General features: G+C 46.6%; 3 protein-coding genes across 3 annotated transcripts in view; 2 read left to right on the top strand and 1 right to left on the bottom strand.

Annotated features, from left to right (window-relative positions):
• Positions 1-1,560: 1,560 nt before the first annotated feature.
• Positions 1,561-7,054, top strand: SERPINF1 (serpin family F member 1). Its single transcript, XM_054166914.1, has 8 exons — positions 1,561-1,712; positions 2,686-2,771; positions 3,182-3,383; positions 3,472-3,627; positions 4,396-4,599; positions 5,337-5,479; positions 6,050-6,260; positions 6,646-7,054. The coding sequence occupies exons 2-8, from the start codon at positions 2,694-2,696 to the stop codon at positions 6,903-6,905; spliced, it is 1,254 nt and encodes a 417-aa protein (XP_054022889.1). The 5' UTR covers positions 1,561-1,712; positions 2,686-2,693; the 3' UTR covers positions 6,906-7,054.
• Positions 7,055-7,534: 480 nt separating this feature from the next.
• Positions 7,535-13,911, bottom strand: SMYD4 (SET and MYND domain containing 4). Its single transcript, XM_054166912.1, has 10 exons — positions 13,757-13,911; positions 13,535-13,682; positions 13,254-13,343; positions 11,597-12,749; positions 11,105-11,287; positions 10,555-10,724; positions 9,753-9,885; positions 9,021-9,137; positions 8,516-8,639; positions 7,535-7,840 (listed from the first exon to the last, which is right to left on the bottom strand). Exons 1-10 carry the CDS (start codon positions 13,885-13,887, stop codon positions 7,690-7,692), a joined length of 2,400 nt encoding a protein of 799 aa, XP_054022887.1. The 5' UTR covers positions 13,888-13,911; the 3' UTR covers positions 7,535-7,689.
• A 105-nt stretch (positions 13,912-14,016) lies between these two features.
• Positions 14,017-26,070, top strand: part of RPA1 (replication protein A1) — a 29,280-nt gene continuing 17,226 nt past the window's right edge. Inside the window, exons 1-8 of the mRNA XM_054166163.1 lie at positions 14,017-14,126; positions 14,440-14,487; positions 14,746-14,824; positions 15,355-15,463; positions 16,218-16,306; positions 22,895-22,981; positions 24,620-24,752; positions 25,945-26,047. Of these exons, the coding sequence (XP_054022138.1) occupies positions 14,094-14,126; positions 14,440-14,487; positions 14,746-14,824; positions 15,355-15,463; positions 16,218-16,306; positions 22,895-22,981; positions 24,620-24,752; positions 25,945-26,047 (681 nt within the window). The 5' untranslated portion in view covers positions 14,017-14,093. The remainder of the gene's footprint in view (positions 14,127-14,439; positions 14,488-14,745; positions 14,825-15,354; positions 15,464-16,217; positions 16,307-22,894; positions 22,982-24,619; positions 24,753-25,944; positions 26,048-26,070) is intronic.

Below are 26,070 nucleotides of genomic sequence, written 5' to 3'. Positions count from 1 at the left end.
GAAGGGTTAAAAACTTACTGCAATTCAGTGGGAAGGTGGCAGCAGTGGAAAATGGGAGCAGAGCACTTTAAGACAGCTCTGGTAAGCTGTAACCTGAAGCCTGCCGAAGGCTGGGCTGGGGGAAGCAGCAAAAAGCAGATGTGGCTGCACCAAACCCGCACTGTCCTCGACTTACACCCGCTGGGAGCCTGCGACAGCAGCGAGAGGAGCCCGAGGTAAGGGCAGCTCAGCCTCACTCGGTGCCAGCAGCGAGGGGAGCAGAGGGCAGGGGCTGGGGAGCTCTTGGAGAACCTGGGAAACAGCAAGAATGGTTCAGCTGCAGGTGTTCCAGGGTGGGATTCTCACCATATCAGAGATCTCACCAAGGGTTGGGAGCCACCAGCATCCTTGGGTGCACCTCTGCCTCTGGGGCTGCACGGTGCTTGGGATCTGAGGTGGTTTTCTATCCTTCTAGGGTCTGTGCTGCAGCTGGGAACAGGCTTTTTCTTGGTGACAGTCAAACAGTTTTGGTGACAGTCACATTCTCTAGAGCTAGTGGCTGCAAGGTGCTTCAGGGGTGGAGCAATCACAGGGAGCAGTCTGAGCTCATGGATGATGTTTCATTGCACCCCTAAAATCAGAAGTGTTTATAAATGATGTGAGACTTATACTGCTATGGATGGAAAGCAAAAGATTTCCTTTGCACCTGCAGGGCTTTACAAATAGACAATTCCCAGACACAAAGTTCCTTCTTAGCTCATTTCTTAAAGTCTTCTTCCTGTACCTTCCTGACTGTAACACCCCATGCTGCATGCTCTTGCTCCTTTGCTTCTCTTTAAAGGCAGCCATGGATTTTAATATCATGCCTGAAACCATCCCACCTCTGTCCAACCAAATTCTTTTCTCTGCATTTTTGGCTGTGGGCTGTGAGACATGCAAATAGAATCCAGATGTTCAGGCCAATTCAAATGCAAAAGGCTTTTGTCTTTTTCAAATGGAAATTGTTTTTTTGGCAAAGTGTGAGAAATATGAAGCTGGTGACAGTACTGGCAAAAACAATACAGCTCTGCAAAAACAATCTCCTCTCTCCTGCTCCCAGGAGCTTGGTGGAGTTGGAGGCAGAGGTTGTGTTGAGACTTACTTATTTTTTACTATTTTTTTTTTTCCAGAGAAAAGGTTATGCTCCATGGAAAACCTTCATCTCTAAACTAGATGGGGCCAAACCTCTTCAGCTCAGCATGCAAGAGTTCTGCTTGGTGCAAGCATCCCCACAAAGCCCTCACTAACTGTTTACACTTCAACTCACACAGGGCTTCTGCCATCTCTCTTTCAGCATGGTGCCTGTTCACTGTAAAACTCTGCAATGATACGAGCAATCCCAACATCACTGGGTGTTGGAAACTGCATTGCTTTGTTCCAGTATACTAAATCCTCTTGATTCCCATCTTCTGCACCAGAATACCTCATCTACTCAATAGCTAGGATAGCAGCAGGTCACAGGATCCAAGTGCACAGGGAAGGAGGGTACCACTTCTGTGTTACACTGCCTAAACATAGTTGAAAACTTAAAGCCTCCACTGTGACACCTTGTTCTCCAAGGCAGAACAACCTCTAGAAGAAGAGGGAAGGGGAAGAGGGAACTGCCTCTCGCTGAAGCAAAACCTCTGCCTGAACACCGGGTCCTGAAGCGGGGCTGCTGTAGCTGTGTGGCTAAGTTGTATTTCTACCAGCAGGCATGTTTTCTTTAGAGCTGAAGTTAATCTGAAACACATGTTTCCCCCTACTTCACAGGGGTTAGTTAAATACAACCCTCTTCCTTTAATTTCTGGGAATCTATATAAACATTGCTTCAGAGCAGCCTCAGTGGCGTCTGCTCTTGGGGGCATGACACTGGTGCAGTAGCTCTGGTTTACCCACAGTGAAACCCTCTGTTACTTGCTGCCCTTTGGACCAGACAGAGCTGTCTGGAAGGGCCACATCTGCCAGTGCTGGAGGGATTCAAAGTGAAGTCCACCAAGAACAGCTTTGGGGAGTTTGGTACTTCTCTCCCACCTCCCTCAAAGAGATTGGATAAACCAAGCTCTGTCTTCCACCTCTTTAGATCTAGCTCAGTGTTAGGTATTTACTCCTTGCCCCTTTCAAGAAAGTTCCACTCTCACTTCATCAAACTGCAAAAAAGACCCAAAGGACACATATGGGCTATGCAGCCTTCCAGGTACATGCAGGCACAAGGAATATGAGAAACTACTGCTTGAGGCAGGTAACTTGTATAGCAGAGCAACACACAGTCACTTTTGTCTTCTGACCTATTCATCAGTATGGATTTGCTACCTTTTATAAACAAAATATTGAACTTCTTAAAACCTACAACTCAGAAGGTACTAATTAGTGCCTCTCTTGACCTTGGCACTCAGTAACTGCCAGCATCAGCGTGGTTTGGGCCACACACATCTGCTTTTGTGCTCAGGCACACCCAGGCATGTGTGTGGCTGCCCAGTTTTGAAGCCACTGGGGTCAGGCTGGATGAATACTTCAAACTAGAGAAGAAAACCCAGCTACGATCAGGTGTGTGTTTCACAACCAGGCAGGACAAGCAGCAGCATGTGTTACTGCAGTTCCTGTCACAACCAGGGAGAGTCAATAGCAGTGGTAGAGATGTATTTGCTCTGTTGCTCAAAGTGCTTTTGTCATGTTCTTGCTCTGTAGCTTCAGGCATGCAGGTTCCAGTGATTCTCCTTTTCCTGGGTCTCTTAAGTGTCCCAAGCAGATCCCAGAACTCGGCTGCTGAGCAGGTGAGTAGGAGACAACATGCAGAGAGTGAGGGAGGTACTTGGAGCAGGTAATTTAATTTTAGAGAATCTTACAGAAGGATTAAGCACTACCCTCCTAAGTTACTAGGATTTTATTTAGCAACATAATAAGACTAACTCCTACTTTACCTAGATAAAACCACACCAGTTACATCAGGGGATGACTGTGAAGGAGAAACAGTGGGTTCCAATCTGAGTGCTGCCTTTGGCTTTACTGGCACACCTTAAAGGAATTTAACTGTTCCTACCCTCTCTGTGTGTAAGCTGAAGCCAGTATTTCTGTAGATCCTAGGAGAGTGTCTGTCGATTAGCTTAACTTTGAAGTGTTTGTCACAACTCTACCTGCCCTTGTCAACTGTGAGTCTAACCAAAGTGCTCCCTGTACCTGCCAGAACTCTGCCACTGCTGATGGAGGCCAGGCTGGTGAGGTGGAAGAGGAGGATCCCTTCTATAAGACCCCTGTAAACAAGCTGGCAGCAGCAGTGTCCAACTTTGGCTATGACCTGTACCGGCAGCAGTCAAGCCGGACAGCCACTGCCAACGTGCTGCTGTCTCCATTCAGCCTGGCTACTGCACTTTCTGGTCTCTCACTTGGTGAGTTCTTGCCTCTTTCCCCCCCTTTTCCTCACACAGAGTTTGGTGTGACAGCCCCTCCCTCACACTGTGTCCTTCTTGTTGGCAGGGGCTGGGGAACGAACAGACGATGTCATTTCTCGCGCTCTCTTCTATGACCTGCTTAACAAAGCTGAGGTCCACAGCACTTACAAGGACCTCCTGAGCAGTGTGACTGGACCAGAGAAGAGCATGAAAAGTGCCTCCCGTATCATCCTGGAGAAAAGTAAATGTCCCTCCCCTCTGCCAAATTTTACCTCAGTAACTAGCAGCAGGTAGAACACACTGAGTGACACCACACCAACAGCTTAAGCGCTGACAGAGGGTTGAGCCACAACACAGACAGTGCAGTGGAATGCTGCTGCTGCTCCAGAAGAAGCCTGGAAAGTTTCTGTGCCCATAAATAAAAGGCCAGATTTATGCACACAAAGACTCTGCTGACTGAGCAGCTAACAGGCAAAAGGTCCAGAAGAACCTTGCTGAGAATTTCGCCTTCACCCCAGGTTTTCTGGCAGGTGTTGCTAACTTCCAGGAACCACAAATCACATTTTCTATTTGGGATAGCATTCAGCCATATTCCTCTATTTGAACTATTTGAAATGTCTGCTTTTGGCATGCAATAAACATCTGCTGAGAAAGCCAAGAGCTATCTTTTGGAACCTGCTGGTTCCAAGAATCCAATAGGTTGAGTAAGCTGTACTCATAAAGCAAGCTGGAGGAAGAAGAAAGACTGATGTAGGAATAGCTGTGTCTAAGCCTTCTGTTCTTATCAGAAGAGTTTCAGAAGAGCTCTCCCATACTCCAGCATGGGTAGCTATAGGATTTGGAACAGTTTCCTCCAAGTCAGTCACTCTTCTTCAAAGCAGGTTTCTGTATACACACAGCCACAGATGTTTTATGAAAGAACTGCTGCTGGGCTTTGGATTGCAATCTGCTGCCTTCAGATTGTTTTGATAAGGGAGCTAGCTGCAGTATCAATGTTTTCATTCCCCAGGACTGAGGGTGAAGCCTGGTTTTCACAGCCTGCTGGAGAAGTCCTACAAGATGCGTCTGAGGGTGCTCAGTGGCAACAGCCAGCTAGACCTCCAAGAAATCAACAGCTGGGTCAGACAGCAGACAAAGGGAAGGATTATGAGGTTCATGAAGGACATGCCCACAGATGTCAGTATTCTCCTTGCTGGGGCTGCTTACTTCAAGGGTAAGAATGTTGTGTACTTTGTTGTTACGGAGAGGGTCTATTAAGCATGTGTTAGAAGAGATGTGAGGGAAGGCTCTGCCAGACAGAGAGAGTGTAAGAACAAAGTGTTTGAGTGTTTACTAAAATAAAAACACATGCTACCTGGACAGAGATAGTCCTCAAAGGAGGAACTGTTACTCTTGGGAAGCTGAATCTTGATCTGTTTGCAGCAAGAGACCAGAGAAGGAAGTTTAAGCTCACAAAGCTCCGTGGCAAGAGACAGAATATTGCAATTTAGCAAAGGCACAGCTTTTTTACCACCATAGAGGGAATGGAGGGGAGATGCTAGGGAACTGTTCTAGAACATGCTGGAGAATGCTTGCTTTGAGACAAGGAGCAAAATAAAGGGTGGGGAGAGCAGCACTTTATATGCATTGACACAATTGTTACCCTTTAGAATAGTTTTGCAATTACATAAGTAGACATCAACTTCCCAATAGCTACTCCACCCATATACTGGCTTCATTTTTTATTTCCCATCTAGCCAATTCTCAGATGAAAAGGAGGGGCCAAAGAGTGGCAGTAAACCAGTAGCTCAAATCAGCCTATTGCCATCTCTATCATCAATCATTTATGCTTCAACTCTTAAAGCACAAATGCTGTGTACACAAGAGCAATACATACTTAGCCACAGACACAAGCCTGGCTTCCTATGCTGCTTCTCCACAAATTCCTCCATTTTATCTTTGAAAAAACAGGGACATGGAAAACTAAATTTGACACCAAGCAGACTGCCCTGAAAGACTTCCACCTGGATGAGGACAGAACTGTGAAGGTGCCCATGATGTCAGACCCCAAAGCCATACTGCGATTTGGTTTTGACTCAGAACTCAACTGCAAGGTCAGAGAGCAAGTATTGCACAAGATCTCCTAAACCTGCTGAGGAACAGGCTCAGCTACACCTACCTGTGAAACCCTGCTTCTCCCTAGTTTTGCAATCCCTGTTTTGAAAGGCAATGTATCCTTAGAATATCCCAATTCTACACTGGCTGTGACAAGCAGTCCACAATTTAAGTAATCCACAGGTCCCTCTATTGCCTGACCCAGAGCTGGGCAGGAAGGGCAGGTCACACTTGTCCAAACTTTTCCATCTCTACCTCTTTCCACAAATCTTTCCCTGCAGGAGCTCAGAGGTGTTCCAGCTGAGAATTCCCCCAAAGCAATGCTGCAGTTCAACAGGTGACAGTGAGGTCTTGCCATGTAAGAGCAAAAGAGTGCAGCATGGTTCCATGAGCAGCTGACCACCAGAGGTGTCAGGAGGCATATCTGATAAAAGCAAACAGGGAAGAAGACCAAGTGTTAACTAGAAAGGCTGACCAGGCAGTTGGGGCTCAGGCCTGTGCCTATTATGGGATGGGTAAAATTACTTATTATTGCTGTGACCCTTGCTCACTTGTAACTGGCCTTCCAGATTGCCCAGCTGCCACTGACAGAGGGGATCAGTGCCATGTTCTTCGTGCCTACGAAGGTGACTCAGAATATGACTCTGATTGAGGAAAGCCTTACTTCAGAGTTTGTCCATGATGTAGACAAGGAGCTGAAGACTGTCCATGCTGTGCTCAGCTTGCCCAAACTAAAGCTGAACTACGAAGAGGCACTTGGCAGCACACTAAAGGAGACAAGTATGTACACCACACACCCTCTCCAGACTGCCAGGGCTCAAAGCAGTGGGCAAGTTGCTTCCTGCTCTCAGAAGACTATGAAGCTGGTGGGGTATTAGCTAGGTCCTGCTGTCAGTCTGTAGACATCTCCCCAGCAACTAAATCACCTTGGTCCAGGACTCCTCAATTTTTTACCACATCTTTCCACCAAGCTCATAGAAGGCTTCTGAGACTGAGGGAGAAGCTCAGCACAAACAGATGTAAGCTGCTTCTCCCTCTTACCTCAAAATAAAACTCTAGCAGAGCAGCTATGTGCCCTCCTGGACCACAGCATTAGCAGTACTGCTCCCTGACTGGCAACCTCTCTGCTTTCAGTAATGGAATTTTCTTTCTTTCTTTCCTCCAGGGCTCCAATCACTTTTCACATCACCTGATTTTACCAAGATTTCTGCCAAACCTGTTAAGCTATCTCACGTGCAACACAAGGCAGTTCTGGAGCTTAGTGAAGATGGGGAAAGATCCACCCCAAATCCTGAGGTGAATGCTGCTCGCCTGACCTTCCCCATAGAGTATCACGTGGACAGACCTTTCCTTTTTGTACTGAGAGATGACACCACTGGAACCCTCCTCTTCATTGGCAAGGTTCTGGATCCCAGGAACATTTAGATCCCCTCACAATAGTCTGCAATGGTAGGGCTCAAATGGAACGGGCGGTATTGGGAGGGCTACTGGCTCCCTGCTCTGCTGCACAAAGACACAACTTGCAAATCTTATGCCTTCATGCTGCAATAAAAGAGCTTTTGCTGTTAATCTCAGCAAGCCCCAGTATTCTCCTTTGAAGGATTGTCTGCCTGTGTCACATGCCTTCACATTCCCATTTTCCCCAGATGAGCCACAATGCAGTTCTGTGTCCTATATGCAAGTACCACCTGCAGTTTCCCTTATCCAGTTCTTTATACTGGATCCCTCCTCACTGAGAGGTCTGTGCTGCTAGCCCTTCAAGTTCTGCAGTGTCCCCTCTTACAAGCTGGCAAGTCTGCACTTTCCAGCCTGCTGCCTCACCCATTCCAACCACTTCTGTTTCAAACTGGCAAGAAGAAAGGCGCTTCACAGCATTAGAAATTAAAGGTAGCATGGTGTGGGTGACTGCACATTCAAACCACACATGGGAGGTTCACATCTCTAGAAACACAGAAACACCTCAAACATTTGCTTCAAACCCACAGGCAGAAATTATAGCACAGCATCTATTCCCAGCATACCACACACACAGACCCCACATGTCAGAATTGGTCATTTTATTTGCAGCAGTCTCACTGAAGGGCACTTCAGGTTTCAGCTTCAAGCTGTTGTTACACATGATTTTCCAGCTTACTTACACACAACTACCTTACCACATGAAACTTAGCTTTGATGAAAGATCACACTGCAGCTTCCTTTGACAGGGAAATTAAATCCTCTGAAGGATGCTTCTGGGAAGGTCTGACAGACAAGACTTCATCTCTTGTAGTTCCTGGATCTGAGCACTCTGAGGACCACAGTGCACTGCCAAAATTTCCTCTGCTCTTTGAATCGTGCTCAGAGCTTCAGAAACTGCAAATCTGAAATTGGAAGAGAATGAGAACAGAATATACAAAATCCTTAATTCAGTTCCTTGACTTACACAAGGTTCCCCCTCCTCAACACAAAACCTAAAGCTGTGTACAGATCCTATCCTCCTCTGCCTTCAAGCAGCAGGCAAACAGTGGGAGCTTCAGCTGCAAAGGGAGGATGGGGAGAAAAAATGGAAAAGGAGGACAAATCTTAAAACATTATTTTTGAGCACAGGTACCCACCACTTCCTCACTGCAGCTCCTACTAAAATCAATTCAGTTACAGAGAGGTGTTGCGAGGTGTTTAGATAGGGAATCTGCTTATCAAAAGAAGGCCAAAACAGAGCAAAAGGACTTCATTTCCTCTTTTAAAAAGAATTCAGCAGCATGATAGAGCTGAGGTATAAACACCAAGGGTGATGAGCTGTCAAAAGAAAACAATAGGACAGGGAATAAATGGAACCAAGGAAAAGAAAAGGACAGGCACAAAGCAGAGAAATAGGTCCAAAGAGAGTCACGAGGTCTAAGCCCAGTGGGGTTAATGAACTTAACACTTGAGGAATGGCCAACTTCTGCACCTGTGCCAGGCTGAGCCTGCAAGGTGCTAAGGACCACCTGCCATGATACTGTGTCAGACACCCCAGAGTGGTGCAGGGGAGGGACAGAGAATGAAAGCAGATTTACCCATTGAAGAGAACTTGTGCCAGCTTGAACAGTTCATGACCTATTTCCACGCTTGATGGCCCGTGATGCATTTCCACAATCTTAATACTCTTCTCCAGGTGTCTGGCTGCTTCCTGCCACTTCCCTAATGAAAACAAAACAAAACAACAAACAAAAAACCCCCCAACAAACAAACAAAAATGAGTAATGAATAAATACTTTGTAGAGCTACTGCCACCCAGAGCCTCTCATAACATTTTGCATAATGTGATGAGCTATGTCTGCAGCATTCTCGGGAGGCTGCTGACCTTAGCACCAGGACAGGAAATCTAGAAGAACATGAGCTCACATTATTATTCACTGGCTGCAGGGAAGGCACTTTTGGCTGAAGCAGTCTTTGTGAGAGCCCTGCTGTCAAAACTAGAGAACTGCAGCAGGGCAAAACTGAAGGGGCTGGTCCGAGAAAGGGCAGGCATGTTCAATTCAAGTTCAGACAACTAAAGCTAATGAGAAGACAATGCCATACCAAGAGTAGCATAGACTTGTGCCAGATGATCCTCCATCTCTCCCATCAGCAAATGCTCTGGAGACAAGAAGTTTCTAGCATCCAGCTGACACTTCAGGAGCATTTTGATAGCCTGATCTGTAACAAAAACAGGGAATAAAATTCATCCTACTGGCCAGCCTCCAGCTTTCCCTGACCCATGAAATAAAGTCAGTCCAATCTCATCTTTGCATCTTACACAGCTAGATTTGGATTTGGTTAGAACTCAGCACTGACTTGATCTGCAACCCTGCTTGGCCATTGGAATGGGCTGCCCAAGAAGGTGGTGGAGTCATCACTGGGAAGTGTTCAAAAAGAGACTGGATGAGGCACTTCGTGCCAGGGTTTAGCTGATTAGATGGTGTTGGGTGATGGACTTGATGATCTCAAAGGTCTTTTCCAACCTGGTTAATTCTGTATATTCTGTGTTATTCTAATGCAGTGCTGGCCCAACTCACTTCAGAAAGCAAGCCCTGGGAATACATAACTCCCATGTTACCCTGAGCTCTTTTAGTTACCATGCAACATGTGTGACTTAAGATTAACACCCGGATCAGGGGTATAAAACCCCTAATGCTCAAGTCCCCAGAGACAGCAGGCTGCATGCCAGAAGACCCCAACTGCATAAGCAACAGTGCCATCTCATGGCTAGAACTACAGTTCCCGATGTGTATTCATTAGCTGTGACCTTAAAAGCAGAAAGCTGAGCCTTACCAGCCTTCCTGCCTCTTAGCAGTTCTAATGCTGCGTTGATTTGCTGCTGAAGGGCCCCTAAACGGCGTGCCAGGCTCTCTCTGCTCACTGAGGTTGCACAAGCTTCCTCTGAGCAACAAAGTGTATCTTCCCCCTGTGGAAATCATCCCTGTGATCATTAGGGCTCACATTCAACTCAGAGCTTACTTTCCATCTCTGTTATCTCTGCATTGTGCTATAGAAGGGCTAAATTGTTTCTCAATTGCATCCATTAACCACATTGACTTGCCTGTACATTGCCATTAGGTCATTCCATTTCATGAGAAACTTCCAGGAATGGCTCTGACTGTGAGCTATGGATTAGGCCAAAGCAAGGGCACAACTAACATAAGCATACAAAATACTGTGATGACTTCTCCCTACCTCACCTACACTACACACTGTTTTCCCTTACAGCCTGTGAGCTGCAGTGTGTCTCTCTCCACACACCCCTCTATGCGCCTGTTCTGTTCTAGACTCCAGGCCTCCACTTTCTGTCCTAAATATCTCTCTCAGTTCAAGGCCATGATATTCTGGAGTTCCTTCACTGAGTTCAAAGGATTTTAACTTGCTGTTAAAGGCACTAATTTCCCTACAATGCTGGAAGACTGATCTATAAGAACACCACAAAAAAGCTGCTAAGAACAGTGAGACACTGCATTGACTCTATGAGGCCTTTTTGCCTGCTGAGCAGAGATCACAGATTGAGGTCTTAAACTCTTGGCTTTCCCAGAGACCCAAGTTCTACACATCTCAGTGAGTAAAACAGTTACAACAACAGAACTACCTGCATTGGAGCCTGGCAGCTAGGACAGCAGAATGAGTTTCTTGTGGACACCACACTCTCGACATCAGCCTTTAACTCATCGAGGCAGGCCTGACAGCGACACTCAAAGAAATACTGACTGAGAAGCTGCTGTCTCTTAGCAACTCTCATCCTACATTGGTGAGGTCCTGCAAAGGGATGGCAAAGGTAGAAATCTCTAAGCAAGTAAAGTTCTTAGCATCAGACTCAATCTATCTTTGTTCTAATTTGAGACTTAGAGGTTGGACTCGATGATCTCAAAGGTCTTTTCCAACCTGGTTAATTGTATTCTGTTAATTCTATTCTATTCTATTCTACTCTTTTAGAGAGGATGCAGCTGGAGACTGAAAATGTAACAGTGGGCTCAGGAGGTAAAATCTTGCACTGCTATCTTTGATTAATGCTCAGACATAAACAAAGACTCAAGCACTGCTATCCTGGGAGTTATGACATTAATGGTACTCAGAACATGCCAACTAGAGAGGAAAGGATGGCTGTGCCTTGAGACAAATGGGGAGTTAATACTCACCATAGCAATGGAAAATCTCTTGGCCACTTGGGATGGACTGTGATGCCCTGACAGTGGCAGCTGTCCCACTAAATGACACACTGGTATTGGGACAGCATGAATGGTTCAGAAGGCTGAGGACAGGAAAGAAGGCTGTGGCCAGGCGCACAGGCTTCTTATTGACAACAGCACCATCTCCAGACCCTAAACACAGAGGAAAAGCAATCAGGTTGAGAATGAATGCTCAGGAAACCCACACAACTTATGCAGGAAGCACTGTGACCAATTGCAGAGAGCAGAAGTTTTCTGGTAAATTGCTACAATTGGAAAAAAAAAGAGCTAAATAGCCTCTAGATGTGCACCAAAGAACAGACCAGCAGGGGACATGCCATTTAATTTTAAGCAAGTTATTCCCATCTGGAATGGGAGCTTTGGTACAACTGATAAATCAAGCTCCTCACATAAGCTAGATGAGCAAGAACAACAGAGAAGGCTTAAAGGTTTTATTCTTACCCGACTCCTGCATTACAGTGATGGCTTGTGCATTACACTGCAGCTGCAACACATGCCTCAGCATTGCTTCTGCCAAAGTCTTCAGCCCTGGGGACAATTCACCCAATGTTTGTTCACATGTGTTTGGTTTGGAGCCCTTCTCAGATGATCTCTGATTCAAAACAGCAGCCTCTAGGCCAGCTTCTTGCAGTTGTTTGCATATAGCTACTACACTGAGCAAGCAAAGGAACTTGTGTTCAGGGCTGTGCTTCTCAGTGTGTGGCAAAAGGTTGAACACAGCTTGGTAAGAACTCTGGTACTGACCATCATCATCACAACCAGGGATACCTCTGGAACCAGTTCTTGTATCTGGTGCCTCAACAAGAATTCTGCATCTTGTCTCGGGGTTCTGGAGGTCTTTGTCACCATCGTGGGACCATTCCACCAGCCTGCTAACCTCTGCAAATCCTGCCAGTAGAACAGTCCTCAAGGCAACATGGCAGAAGACCCCTAATGTGAGAAGCAGTGCTCCCAGGGAGCACTCTGTCCTGTGGTACTGCTCCCATGCCAGGTCTGCACAGTTCTGGCTGCAGTACTTTGCATAACTGCACCCACGGCAAGGCACTGAGGCCAAGAGCTGTCTTAGACAGCAGTGGCAATAAAGATTTGCATTGGTGACTTGGGTATCCCATGCTGTTTCACTGCTGTCCTGCAGATGAAAGTTCTCCCCTGGGCAGAGCACACTGACAAAGGCCTCCTCTTTCAACAGCCTCTGTCCAGGCAGGATGTCCTGGGAAGCCACCAAGTGACGTCCTCTCTCTCTATCAAAATTCAAGCTCAAGGATGAAGATGCACCTGAAATACTGGCATTCTCTTCCCAGACCTCTGACTTCCTTTGAGTGTCATCATATGCTTCTCGTGCAGGCTCTGGACAGCTCTCTCTCCCATGTATTTGATCCTTCAGTTGATTTAACTTCTTTAGCAGTGTCTGGTGTGTAGAACTTGCCATGTTCCCATCCACAGCAATTTTATTCTCCACCACACTGAGCGTGCCTCCTGCATCCTGTAACCTCCCCAGGCACAGCAGACATTCAACTTTCCGCAGCAAGACCTTGGGAAGCAGCCTGTCTGGATAGCCATGGCTCTCAGCCCTGGCAATATCTTCCAAACACACCTAGAAGCAAAGACAAGACCTCTTAAACGCACTTGAAAACCATATGAGAGCTGTGCTCTTTTATTCCATCTCAGATACAGATGATCTGGAGGCTGGAGCAGATCCTCTCTAAGGTCCCTCCCAACCTAAGCCATTCTGTGGTATTTTAATAAGCAAATTCCATGCGCAGTGCCAACCTGTTGGCCAAACAAAGCCTTCAGACATAGAACAAGGAGGAAAACAAGAACCCTTCTGAAAGTTTAAGTAATGATGGAAGCTTTAGCACAGCTTTGGAAGCACATCTGCTCTACAACCTCTTGTTCTACCCTGTCCCTGCAGGGTTTGCCAAAGCACCTCAGAAGGTACTTGGGCTCTTCCTTACTCCAGTCCCTGTCTCTTGCTACATAGGAGGCCTCAGGCCCCACTCTGTCTATGCAGACTTGGTCGAGGGCACCCAGGAGATGGGGGGGGGGGGCGTGGGGAAGGCCGGGTTGCGGCGCGTCCCACTGCCCCATCGCTGCTTACCTCAAAGCACCCAAGGTGGAAGAGGGCGGCGGAGCGGTTGGCGAAGCAGATGGCCAGGTCGGGGCTGCCGGGGACCTCGTGGGATGCGGCCTGCGGAGACCAGAGAGCTGCTGCCTCAGGGGGCCCCGCGACGGACCCTCAACAGGACCCTTCCAGCGAGGGTCGCAGATCCTCTCACGGGAGTGGACTCTCACTGGGCCCACCGGGACCCTCTCCAAGAGCCATTCGCCAGCAGCCCCGGGCCGTAGTAGCCGCCTCAGGACTACCTCCGCCTCACCTACCTGCGAGTAGAGCCTCACGGCAGCACCGTAATGGCGGCGGCCAAACAGCCGGTTTCCCTCCTCCCGGTAAAAGCAGGCAGCCGCCGGCTCCTTGCCCGTGTGCGCCCGGCGGCACAACCGCCGCAGAACCGCCGCCTCCACCTCGGGCCTGCGGGACACGGGCGTCAGCTCCACGCCCCGATCCGCCCCGCTCCGTCTCGGTCCGCCCTGCCCACTGCTTACCGAAGGAGGCCGCAGCCCAGGTGCACGGTGTCGTGCAGTGATGCCACCTCCAACCGCTCCCGCAGCGCCGGTTCCAGCGCGGCCCAGCGCCGGGCAGCGCAGAGCTGCCACTCCTCCACCGGTAGCGCCATCACAGAGGCCTCAATGGCGGCACTCAGCACAACACACCTGAAAGCGCTTCCGCCGTACAGCCCCAGACAACCAATCAAAGCATGGCACTATGGTCAGCCGGAACACAGACGGAAGCAACGTCAGGGCGCGCCGGAAGCAGGAGGCAGGGCTCTGGGCGGCGGGAGGATTTGGCGGCAGTGGCGGAGTGCGCGGGAGTCACGGCATCATGAGCGTGCGGCTGAGCGAAGGGGCCATCGCGGTGAGGGGCCTGCGACGCGGAAGGGAGCCTGGGCTGGGCTCGGTTCGGTGGTGGTGGGGTGAGGACTGCGCCGGACCTGGGCCCGGAGACGTGCGGGCCGGGCACTACATCTGGCCCAGTCCCGAGAGGAGAGAGCAGGCCCGGAGCTGGGCCCGGCCCCGGGAGGCAGGGAGAGCACTGGCTCGGTCCCTCGGTAACGACTGTTCCCGTGTCTCTGGCCGTTCCATGGCAGTTCCTCCCTCACTATGGGTCTTGAAGCGTTCCAGAGTGAGGTCGTGGCACTTTATTGAGCGTCACTTTTTCTTTCTTCCAGGCCATAATGCAGGGGGAGAACGTTATCAAGCCCGTGCTGCAAGTCATCGTGAGTACCCTCTTGTCCTAGTCCGTTAGTGACTGCGTGCATTAATTAACCTGCGGGCTTCTGTCTGCGGCCAAGTTTCCTCTGCAGAGGAGCTGAGCAAAGCTGGTGTCTGCTTCACTTAATTTTACATGGCTTGGACTATGCTGCTAATATCAGCATTTAAAAGAAAAAAGCTGGCTGGATAAGATCTTTGGTAACGCTGTCAATTTGTGTTTCTGAAGGGTTTCTGAACAGAACTCATCTCCTATTTCCCCATAGAATACACGGGCTATTGCTACAGGAAATGGGCCACCACGTTACAGAGTGTTGATGAGTGATGGGGTTAACACATTGTCATGTAAGTATGAGAAGCTGCAGTGAGATTTTTAGCACCATTAGTACCTCCACACTTAAGTTTCCTCTTTGGTGTCTAGGTGCAAAGTGATGAATATTGAAGGAGGAATGTGGCATACAGGAGACTGAGCTAAAGTCTGAAGTGTGCAACTGCATTTTAACAATTAGACAAAATCATTCTCTTCTGGAAGTTTTTTGTTGGGAGATTTAAGTGATTGGCTCATTGTAGGCTATAATGAAAACATAGAAACCCATACATACTGTAAGGTAATTTTAACTCTCTCTGTCTTCTTTGGGTTATGCTCATTCTAGCTATCACTGCACTCTGCAGTTCAGGGATTTAATCCAATCTAGCTTTTGTTCAGCTTTGGTGACTTGTTAGCACTTAAGATTGTTTTCTGTGTGTTGACTGAGCAAGCTGTAGGTCTAATACAACACTAGACTGAGTTGGAAAAGTTGTGGGCCAGCCACAGTGGCCTTTTTTTAAGGCTGGGATGTGTTAATTGTTTCAGTGCTTCACTTCTGTTTCCGTAGCATTCATGTTGGCCACGCAACTGAACTCTCTGGTGGAACAGCAGCGCTTATCAGCTCAGTGTATTTGCCAGGTTAACAGATTCATTGTCAACAGCCTGAAGGATGGCAGGTATGTGAGTTTCTTTCAGTATCATTCTACAGAAAGACAGTTGCACTGGTGGGTGCTCAGTCCTTTGTGACTAAGAATAGGCCAAATACTTTGGATTATCTGGAAATATTCAATCACTGTAGTGTAGGAGGGAAAGTACACAGCACAAACAGTAGGAGAAAGAGAAACAGTGCAGTGGGTGCAGATATGGCTAGCAGAGTGATTTAGTGATTGAAGGCTTCCAGTTGGAATGCACCAATTTGTCTAAAGCTTTATTAAAATTAACTTCAAATGATCTGCTGTGGAAAACAAACAGTGAAGCTTCCTTATTGCTTATGAGGTGTTGTGAAATCTGGTCTTTATATGAAAATCTGAGGGAAGAGAGGCAAGATACTGAAAAATGAGAGAGGATCTGAGTGAAGTGATTATAGAAAAGCTACATAGGTATCTAGGAAAATAAAAGGTTCATGTTATTCGTTGTTTCTGTGGAGGGAATATCTTTTCTTTCAAGGCAAGGAAAATAATCTCAGATCTGCATGGTTTCGTTACCTTTAAATGACTATGTTGTTTTGTCATTTTTGTGTGCCATCAGCTCTCATTAAGGAAATGTGTTACTGCTTCAAGCCTCTCACGGGAGATTTTTGCCTTCCAGATCCCCTGTTCAAAGAATCAGCCCCTGATGGTTGGGTCTCTTACCTGCCTCAAAGGATATTGAGAGCTGATAGACTTGCAGAGGGAGTGGGAGTCTTGATTGCTGTCTATTCTGTGTTTGTAGGAGAGTGGTCATCCTGATGGAGTTAGATGTTCTAAAAACTGCTGATCAGGTTGGTGGGAATATTGGCAATCCAGTGCCATACAACGAAGGTGAGTGTCTCCTGTAAACCAGAACCTTTCTCAACAGACTCTGTTATGGCAGCCTTTCAGCTGTGTTTCACTTCAAAAGCAGCAGTCAGACATGTTCAGCTTTCTTATGCCTGGAACAGCCATGTCCAGATCCTGAATATCCTTTCTGGTTATCTAGCAAAATGAGGTGTTCATATTTTAACAAGCGCTACGCCACAGCTGAGGCTTCAGTCCCCACATGATACTGGCAAGTATTCATACCTCATGATAACATTGTCAGGTCTTTATTACGTTAGTGGTCTCTACCTAGAGTTCCAGTAAGCATGCAGAAGCTTTTTCTATGGCTTCTCCTAATGAGTAATCAAATAGATGATAATTTCTCCTGTCTGGAAAGAAAACAGCAGGAGGAAGATGTAATAATGATCTATGAAAGTATAAGATGGCGTGGAGGGGATGAATAAAGAATGATGAGTCTCTCTCTCTCTCTCTTTTCTACACTCATTTGATGCTCTTTAGATCTCATTCTCTGGTAGTGGTTTTAAAACACAGGCTGTGCTGCACCCCCAAACAGTGCATAGTTAAATGAGGTAGGTGCCAGAAATTGGCACGGGTTCAAAAAGCAATTAGACGTGAAAGAGAAATCCATTAAAGGCTGTTAAACATAACAATACATCCCCTGCATGAATGTTAGGTTCAGGAAGCACTAAAACTTAAATTGCTCAAAGTACATAGAGCAGTTGAGACTGGTAGGAGAATGCAGCCAGCATGCAGCCTTCCCTAAGCACCTCTTCCTGCCCTGTCATCTCAAAAATGAGGATGTGCTGAGTGGACCTTAATCTGATCTGACCCCCTGTGAATCTTCTGGGTTTGTTATGCTGCCTAAGGAGCTGTGTGCTTCATTTTCTTGTGCTGAGCTTACAGTTCTCAGGCAAACATTTTTGGAACTAATAACATATTTTCATTTACAAACCACCCGCCCACCCCCCCCCCCCCAGTGTATGTTCAAAGGTATGTTCTCTTCTCTGGTCTTCAAAAAGAGAAAAGATTATAAGCACTTGAAGAAAATACGTGTACAGATAATGGCTGAAATTTAGTAGCAAAAAGCTCTTCTGGAACAATTACTTATTTGATCTTTCCTACTAGCAGAGAAGACTCTGGGGAGACCTTATAGCTGCCTTCCAATACCTGAAGGGATGCTACAGGAAGGCTAGAGAGGGACTTTTCATGAGGGTGTCTAGTGACAGGACAAGAGGAAATGGTTTTAAGCTGAGAGTAGATTTAGGCTGGATCTTAAGAGGAAAGCCTTCAGGGCCCCTCAGTTTAGGAAGGAGGTTGACTTGCTGGAAGGTGTCCAGAGAAGGGCAACAAAATTGAGGGGTTTGGAACACAAGCCCTGTGAAGAGAGGCTGAGGGAGCTGGGGTTGCTTAGCCTGGAGAAGAGGAGGCTCAGGGGAGACCTTATTGCTGTCTACAACTAGCTGAAGGGAGGTTGTAGACGGGCAGGGGCTGGTCTCTTCTCCCAGGCAGCCAGCACCAGAACAAGAGGACACAGTCTCAAGCTGTGCCAGGGGAGGTTCTGACTGGATGTTAGGAAGAAATTCTACACAGAGTGATTGCCCATTGGAATGTGCTGCCCAGGGAGGTGGTGGAGTCACCATCATTGGAAGTGTTTAGGAGGAGACTTGATAGGGTGCTTGGTTTAGCTGATTAGGTGGTGTTGGATGATGGGTTGGACACAATGGTCTTGAAGGTCTCTTCCAACCTGGTTTATTCTATTCTACCAGAGTGGAATACTCTGGAATAGGCTGCCCAAGAAGGTTATGGATGCCACATCCTTTGGGGTGTTTAAGACCAGGCTGGAGATGAGACCTTGAGCAGCTGAGCCTAGTTGAGAGGCATCCTTGCCTATGATGGGGGAGGTTGGAGTAGGTGTTCTCTAAGGCCCCTTCCAACCTAAGCCACTCTGTCATTCTCTGGTTTTCACAATAGTGGTAGCAGTTTTCAGCAGGAGATTTTGGACAGTCACTGATGGTAGGTGCAGTGCCCTTGCTGGTTCAGAAACCTGCCTTGCTAATCGAAGCCGAAATTAAACTTCATTGCCACGGCAAAGACATCTTTCTTCATTAACTTTCCTTTTTCCCAGGGAATTGGAGGGGCGTTTGTTAAATGAGCCTAAAGAATCTTTTGTTCCTCTGATAGTTACTTAGCTAATTGCTGTTTAAAAAATGTGTTGACATCTCAGATTTTATGGTTTAATCCCACAGTTGCTGTAGAGACCAAGGTTTTCAGAATAGCTCTTGAGCAGACTGTTTTGTGCCTTTCTCTCATTTCCCTTCTATGATACAAGAGCTCGTGAACTAGAGTGGTTTTCATTTATCATACTGTTGCTTAGAAACAACCAGGAATGTGATATTTTACAGAACTGAGCTGAAAATATACCTTTAAGACTATAAATATTGGCCAAATTGCCATGACTTTGATTGAAGTTCTCCATTTGGCCTCACAAAACTACTTGACAATGAACTTTTTGGAGCCTAAATGCTTCTGGGGATGTCACAGGTCTGTGATCATGGTAGGTGTGGTTTTGCACTAGGTAGTTAAGGAGCGCTAAATTGGGGGTGATTTGTGTTTCATTTTAACACTGATGTTGTTCTGGAGCCTTCATACCCTTTGGTTTGATGCTAAATAAGGTTTCCCTTGCAGAAGATGGTGATAGCTTAGATCAAGTGTGCTTAACCCAGCCTTCCTGCTCTGCAGGGCTACCTGCTAAGTCAGGCCTTAATAAAATAGCAGAGGTGTATTTCAAGTTGCAGGTTCTTTGAGTTCCTGTATGTATTGAGAGGTTGTACTTTTGAGGAAGGCTCAGCTAATGCAGAGTGAGTATCTAAGAGCACTCTGTGGAATTTGTGGCAAAAATTTGAGGTATTCAAGAAAAAGAATCTCTAGTCTTCCTTTTGGTCTTACTTGAAATACAGATCTGAAGTTGCTAGATCTAGGATTAAGGAATATTCTTTCCTGGGCTGCAATAGCACAGTAGGACCCAGGGAGTGAGAAGCTGGCTTTTGGCCACTTTACACTTGAGCAGTAGGTGGTTAATCTGCCTAACAAGGAAGCTGGAGACACAATCTTCTTAATACATATCATAAAAACTTTTTTAGGCAGCATAATAGTACTGAAAATTAAGATGGAGAGGGTTAGTTCTTGTTGAAAAGTGGATGGTAATGTTATTACTGTCATTAATCTCATTCAAATTACTCTGATGCTGGACTTTCTTCTTACTATGACAATTACTTGCTACTTAAGTTTAACTTCTGCTGTTAATCTTTCAATGGGGAAATGTTTGTGTAACTCCACATTGACTTCAACTCTTTCTTGCCATTCCCACCAGCATAATTTGCTGTGCATGCTTTCAAAGTGCATTTCCTTCCCTCCTCTTACCCTCTGCTCATGCTACTGCTCAGTTCTGGGACACATCTGTGGTAGTACCTCACAGATTTACAGGATGTTAGGGCTTGGAAGGGACCTCTGGAGATCATCTCATCCAACCTCACTGCTAAAGCAGGTTTGCCTAGAGCAGGTTGCAAGGAACACCTCCAGGTGAGTGTTGAAACCCTCCAGAGGAGGAGACTCCGCCTCTCTGGGCAGCCTGCTCCAGTGCTCCAGCACCCTCAAAGTAAAGTTTTGTCTTGAGTTCAAGTGAAACCTCTTGGTAACATCAAAAGCAGAGAATTGCTGTTACATGGCTGCCACATTAGAGTGGGTCTGTGGTGAGCTTTGGCCAAAGGTCTTGGGTTTGTCTAACTCAGTATATTTAGCAGAAATGTGATTGAGTATTTCAAGATTATGATAGGGTTGTGGTGGTGTTTTAATCTGCTAATAAAAGCTAACAGTGAAAACCAGGCAGAGGAGTTGATTTTCTGAGCACCTTAAGTGACCTGTAGGCCACCAGCCACCATAAGTCAGAGTTTAAGAGTTCCTAGACTCTACAAGTGAGAAGGTTGTAGAGATACTTCTGCATTTGAACATGTGCACAGATGTGTTGCTGTGTTCTTGATCTGTTGAGAAACACCAGGCTATGGGTAGGCAGCCATTAAAACCTGAATTTCTGGTTCATAGAACACAAAAGATTTTAATGTAAGTGGTGGGCTTCTGGCTTTTGGTGTTGGTTTTTAAATGAAGTCCTAGGGGGGTGAAAAAACAAACAACAAAAAACCAAGCCCAACCAAACATTGGAACAAAGTATCAAGGATGTCCCTCAACTATTTCAAGTGTACATTCCTGATCATAGGATGTTAGGGGTTGGAAGGGACCTTTGAAGATCAAGTCCAACCCCTCTGCCAGAGCAGGACCACAGAATCTAGCACGGGTCACACAGGAACACATCCAGATGGGTCTTGAAAGTCTCCAGAGGAGACTCCACAGCCTGTCTGGGCATCCAGTTGCAGTGCACTCTGACCCTCACAGTGTTCTTGAATAATCTTTCCCTGGGCAGATGTATTTTCCTCTTAATGTGTTTTCTGGGTGGTTGGTTTTTTTTTGGCTTCTCCTCTTCCACCAAATGAATGATTGTGTCTCAGCTGATGTAAATTAGTCTCTGCATGCAATAAGAAGAAAACTTATCAGTGGTATGAATGAAAACTGCCTAGATGGTGTCTGTTATTACTGCTGCCTTGGTAGGGGTGACCTCAGGCTTGAGGTCTGTCCAATCCTGCCCATTTTCTGAGAATGCCCAAGAAGGCCAATGGCATCCTGGCCTGCATTAGGAATAGTGTGGCCAGCAGGAGCAGGGAAGTCATTGTGCCCCTGTACTCTGCATTGGTTAGGCCGCACCTTGAGTCCTGTGTCCAGTTCTGGGCCCCTCAGTTTAAGAAGGACATTGAGACACTTGAACGTGTCCAGAGAAGGGTAATGAGGCTGGGGAGAGGCCTTGAGCACAGCCCTGTGAGGAGAGGCTGAGGGAGCTGGGATTGTTTAGCCTGGAGAAGGGGAGGCTCAGGGGTGACCTCATTGCTCCCTACCTGAAAGGTGGTTGTAACCAGGAAGGGGTTGGTCTCATCTCCCAGGCAACCAGCACCAGAACAAGGGGACACAGTCTCAAGCTGTGCCAGGGGAAGTTTAGGCTCGAGGTGAGGAGAAGGTTCTTCACTGAGCGAGTCGTTTGTCATTGGAATGTGCTGCCCAGGGAGGTGGTGGAGTCCCCATCCCTGGAGGTGTTCAAGAGGGGATTGGACGTGGCACTTGGTGCCATGGTCTAGTCATGAGGTCTGCGGTGACAGGTTGGACTCGATGATCTTTGAGGTCTCTTCCAACCTTAGTTACACTGTGATATTGTGATACTGTGAATTTGGGGTGTTGGGCACCGGGTCCTCTGAGTACCTGAGGCCGCTGAGTGAGGGGGAATGAAATCTCCATCTAGTGGCTCCTGCAGCAAATGCACATCACTGTTTGACGTCACTCTGTTGCCAGGGAGACTTCTGTCAGCGGTTCACCGATGTGACTCTACTGCGGCAAGTTAGGGGAGCAGATTGGGGTTTGTGCAAGGACCTTGTTTTGGATTAAAAATAACCAGAGGCTTACCTTTGTAGACTTGTACAACATCAGGCAACACTCCTCAGGGTTTCCTTGTGCTGGTTCTGCTCTTTTACCTTACTTCTGTGCCGTCATTTATTGCCTTTGTCTTCTAGGAACCCCTCTGCTTTTGTGCCTCATTATTATGGGCTTGGTCTGACCTTTTCCACTTTCTCTCACCACCTTCTTCCTCACATCCCAAGCTGGGAGGGTTGGGGGCTTTGCCTGCCCAGGCCTAGGACTAACTACAAACTGATGGCTTAACAGTAATTCAGTGTGTTCAGAAAGATGAAAAGGTTGGGGTATTTTCTCATCTGGAGGCATTATATGATAGGATAATTATTCTGTGAAGGAACTGAAATGTTTGAATGGTAGATTAGTCTTCCAATTGAGTATTTCTCTTCAAGGAAAAGCCCTGGAATCTAGAGAAAAATGAGATATATAAAAAAAAGGCACAATATGTCCTATGGCATGACTTTGCTCCCTAAGCAATATACTGCTGTGTCCCAAGAGGGACCCTCCTGAATGCTGAAATGATGACTCCATCACCCCCACATTAAATGTCTTCATATTTTGGCAATAAAATACAGCAGGTGTTTGTTCTGCCTTGTGTTAACTTCAGGTCTGACTTTACCCATTGGGTTTTTTTGGCCCTCCCTGAATTTCAGGAGGGAATTCTCCTAAGAGTTTTTATCTTGACTGTTAGGTAGTAGCAGAAACTACCTGTCAGAGCAAGAGAGGCCTATAAAAAGCTGTGAAGTTGTCAAGATCACTTAAGTGCTGTCCTTTTAAATAACTGTCAGCCCTGAACTCTTTCAAAGTAAAAAGCAGTTGCTTGAGGAAAGATCTGAGTGAGATTCCCTCCATGGTAATATTGTTCAGCAGATAGCTTGCTACTGCTGTGCCTTATAACACCTGAATTTTGGCATGTGTTGTAATTTTTTTTTCATGCAAGTCTTAATTGCTTTAACAGGCTGAAGGGTGGTTTTGGTTACTGTGCTCCCTACTGTACTATGTGGTCTCTTTCCATTTGCTTACCAGGACAAGGGCAGCAGCGTTCTTCAGCTCCGGCAGCAAACCCAGCGCCCAGCAAACCACAGCAGCAAAATGGCAGTTTGTCAGTAGCAGGTAAGAGGAATTCTGGGCAGGAATTCTGGTTTCTGCTTGGGCAGTGCAAAACTACAGCTTAAAATAAAAAAAAAATCATTTCTAAATGGTTTTGCACAAGAAACCACTCCACTAAAGACTAACCTGTAGCTTGACAAGGTGAATTCTCTCCAGAGGCTGCTGTACACATGGGTTTAGCAATACCTTTTGTCTTTTAAGGGGGAGAAAATTGTGTCCCACACCCCTCTCCTTCCTCAGGGGAGGGAGAAAAAGAAAGGAAACAATGTTGGCAAAGCAGAGTAAAGTGAGCATCTAATCTGCTGCAGTTTTGTATTCTTGAAACGGTGCTTTGTGGACACCCAAGTAGGCTGCAGCCTGGGGCTGGCCAACAGGTGTGTTATTGATGCTGAGATATTGAGGGCAAATGTTTAGGTGGTTCAGGACTGAAATGACTTGATAGTTTATCTATAAAAACAGGGGGTTTTGATCAAGACTAGTGAGATACCAAATAAAAGAGTCAATTTAAATGTCAGCCTGTGGATTTATTTTAAGCAAAAGAGAAATACATTGTCAATCCCAGTTCTTGGTACTGCTTTACCCTGTGTTGTTTATCTCTATATTTAAGGCACATTAAAATAGTTCAATTTTTGGCACTTTCTTGTTGCAGCAGGAAACAAGAGCTCTTCCTTCCCGTACCAAAAGCTGATTGTAAGAGGTCCATGCTTATACATGGACAAGATTCAGCTTAGAATTGGCAGTATTGGATTGTGGGATACCAGGACATGGACCTCATGGAGTGGGTTCAGAGATGGGCCATGAAAATGATCAGTGCTTGGAGCACCTCTGCTGTGAAGATAGGCTGAGGGAGCTGGAATTGTTCAGCCTGGAGAAGGCTCCAGGGAGACCTAATAGCAACCTTCCAGTACCTGGAAGGGTCTACAGGAAGAATAGAGAGGCTGTTTACAAGGGCCTGTAGTGATAGGATGAGGGGCAGTGGTTTCAAACCAGAGAACAGTAGGTACAGATTGAGTGTTAGGAAGAAGTTCTGCACCATGAGGGTGCTGTAACACTGGAACAGGTTGCCTAGGAAGGTGCTTGGGGCCCATCCCTGGAGATACTCAAAGTGAGGCTCGACAGGGCTGCGGGCAACCTGATGTAGTTGAGGATGCCCCCACTTACTGCAGAGGGAGTTGGACTGGATGACCTTCTGAGGTCTCTTCCAACCCAAACCATTCCATGATTCCTTAGTTGTTGCTCCAGGTGCTGTAGATCTGCAGCTTGATGTGCCTTATTTCAGAGCTGACTAGTTGTTTCCCGTTTAGACTCTGTTCAAGTGATTGACTCTGGACACATCTCCACTTAACATAAGTGCTCTAAAGGTCTGAGTGTGTCTCTTCTGCAGCAGTTAGCAGCTTAGAAAAGTACTTGTCACCAAGAGCAGGAGTGATTCAACAAACTTTTAGCCACACTGTGGTGCCCACCTAGCACCATGAATTAATTGAAGTGCCAACCCAGCATTAAGTGTAACTTTTTGCCTTCTGTGCAGCTCCCCATGGCTCAATGGGAAATGTTCTGCTGGATCTTGCACCATGAGGTGGTTTTAACTTGACTTCTGTCTGCAAGGCTGACATTCTCTGTGCTTTGTTGTGGTTTTGAAAGGTCCTGCTGCTCCAAAGTACCATGCACCCTCAAACCAGTTTGCTAAACCCAGTGCTCCCAGCACTGTGAAGACACCAGGAGGATCTCAGGCCAAAGTAGTGCCCATTGCCAGCTTGAACCCATACCAGTCCAAGTGAGTTTTCAAGGTTTGCCATTGTCACAGGCATGGATATAGCTGCTTTTTGCTTTCAAAGAATTCTTTGAGTGCTTTTTAACTTTTGTTGGGTAACTTCAAACAAACAAAACCACCAATGACAACCAAAACCAGCCAGTGAAAGAAGCAAACCCAAAAAGTCTCCATAGAAACAGCTGAAGGAGTTTTGGGTTGTTTCTCATTTGAGGTTTTATTTTGGGGTTTTGTGGCTTTTTGATTTCATCACCACTGCAAGAAAGATGGGAAGGGGACTTTTTAACAAGGGCTTGTAGCGATGGGATGAGAGAAAATGGATTGAGGCATGAGGAAGGGAGATTCAGGCTGGAGATTAGGAAGAAATTCTTTGCAGTGAGGGTGGTGAGACACTGGAACAGGCTGCTCAGGGAGGTTGTGGATGCCCCCTCCCTGGAGGTGTTCAAGGCCAGACTGGGTGAAGCCTTGAGCAACCTGATTGAGTGGAAGGTGTCTGCCCATGGCATGGTGGTTTCAACTAGATGACCTTTAAGGTCCCTTCCAACCTTAACCATTCTATGAATCTGAGATTCACTTTTGCACTGTCTTGGTGAAAGGACCCTGCCCAGCTTGGTGAGTTCTTATTGTTTTTGTTGAAAATCAATTGGCTTCTTTTTTCCCCCCTTTTTTTTTCCCTAAAGCAGCCTTCCTTTTGGTACCTGACAAAACAGCTCAGTTAGCTATCCACTCTGGCTACTGTTCTCTTGAAGAGCATGAGGGTGTAATTATTTTGTGAATGACATTTTGAAGCTATGCAAACTGATTTGATTACCCAAGTTAAGTGTGGATCCCGTAATTGAGCTCTTGAGTTCTAGCCTGGCTTTTCAGACCAAGCAAACTGCTGTATGAGAAAGGTACCCTAGAAGAGTAAAAGATTTGAAATGTCTGCTTCTGTGCAGAAGGATTGTTTGCTGCTATTATCATACGAGGTGCTTTATGGCTGCCTTTGTTGCTTTCTCGGCAACTTTTTGCCTTTAATGGTCTAGACCATTAAAATAGAAAGCAGCAGAAAAGCAGGCAGAGTTGCTGAGGTACAGTGGGAAGAGCCTGGCTTTTAAGCAGTGACATTCCAGTTCCAAAGGTTTGTCATTTCAAGCTCTTTTTCAAAAACAAAAACCCCAACCCCCAGGCTGAGCAGTGATTCCTTGCACGATTTCAGGTGGACCATTTGTGCTCGCGTTACCCAAAAAGGCCAAATCCGCACGTGGAGCAACTCCCGGGGTGAAGGGAAACTCTTCTCCATAGAGCTGGTTGATGAAAGTGTAAGTATCATCTGCTGAGGAAA

This window comes from Dryobates pubescens, chromosome 13 (genome assembly GCF_014839835.1).
Source record: "Dryobates pubescens isolate bDryPub1 chromosome 13, bDryPub1.pri, whole genome shotgun sequence".
NCBI classification, from domain to species: Eukaryota; Metazoa; Chordata; class Aves; order Piciformes; family Picidae; genus Dryobates; species Dryobates pubescens.
Note: the sequence above shows the minus strand (reverse complement) of the source record. Positions and strands in the feature narration are given on the sequence as shown.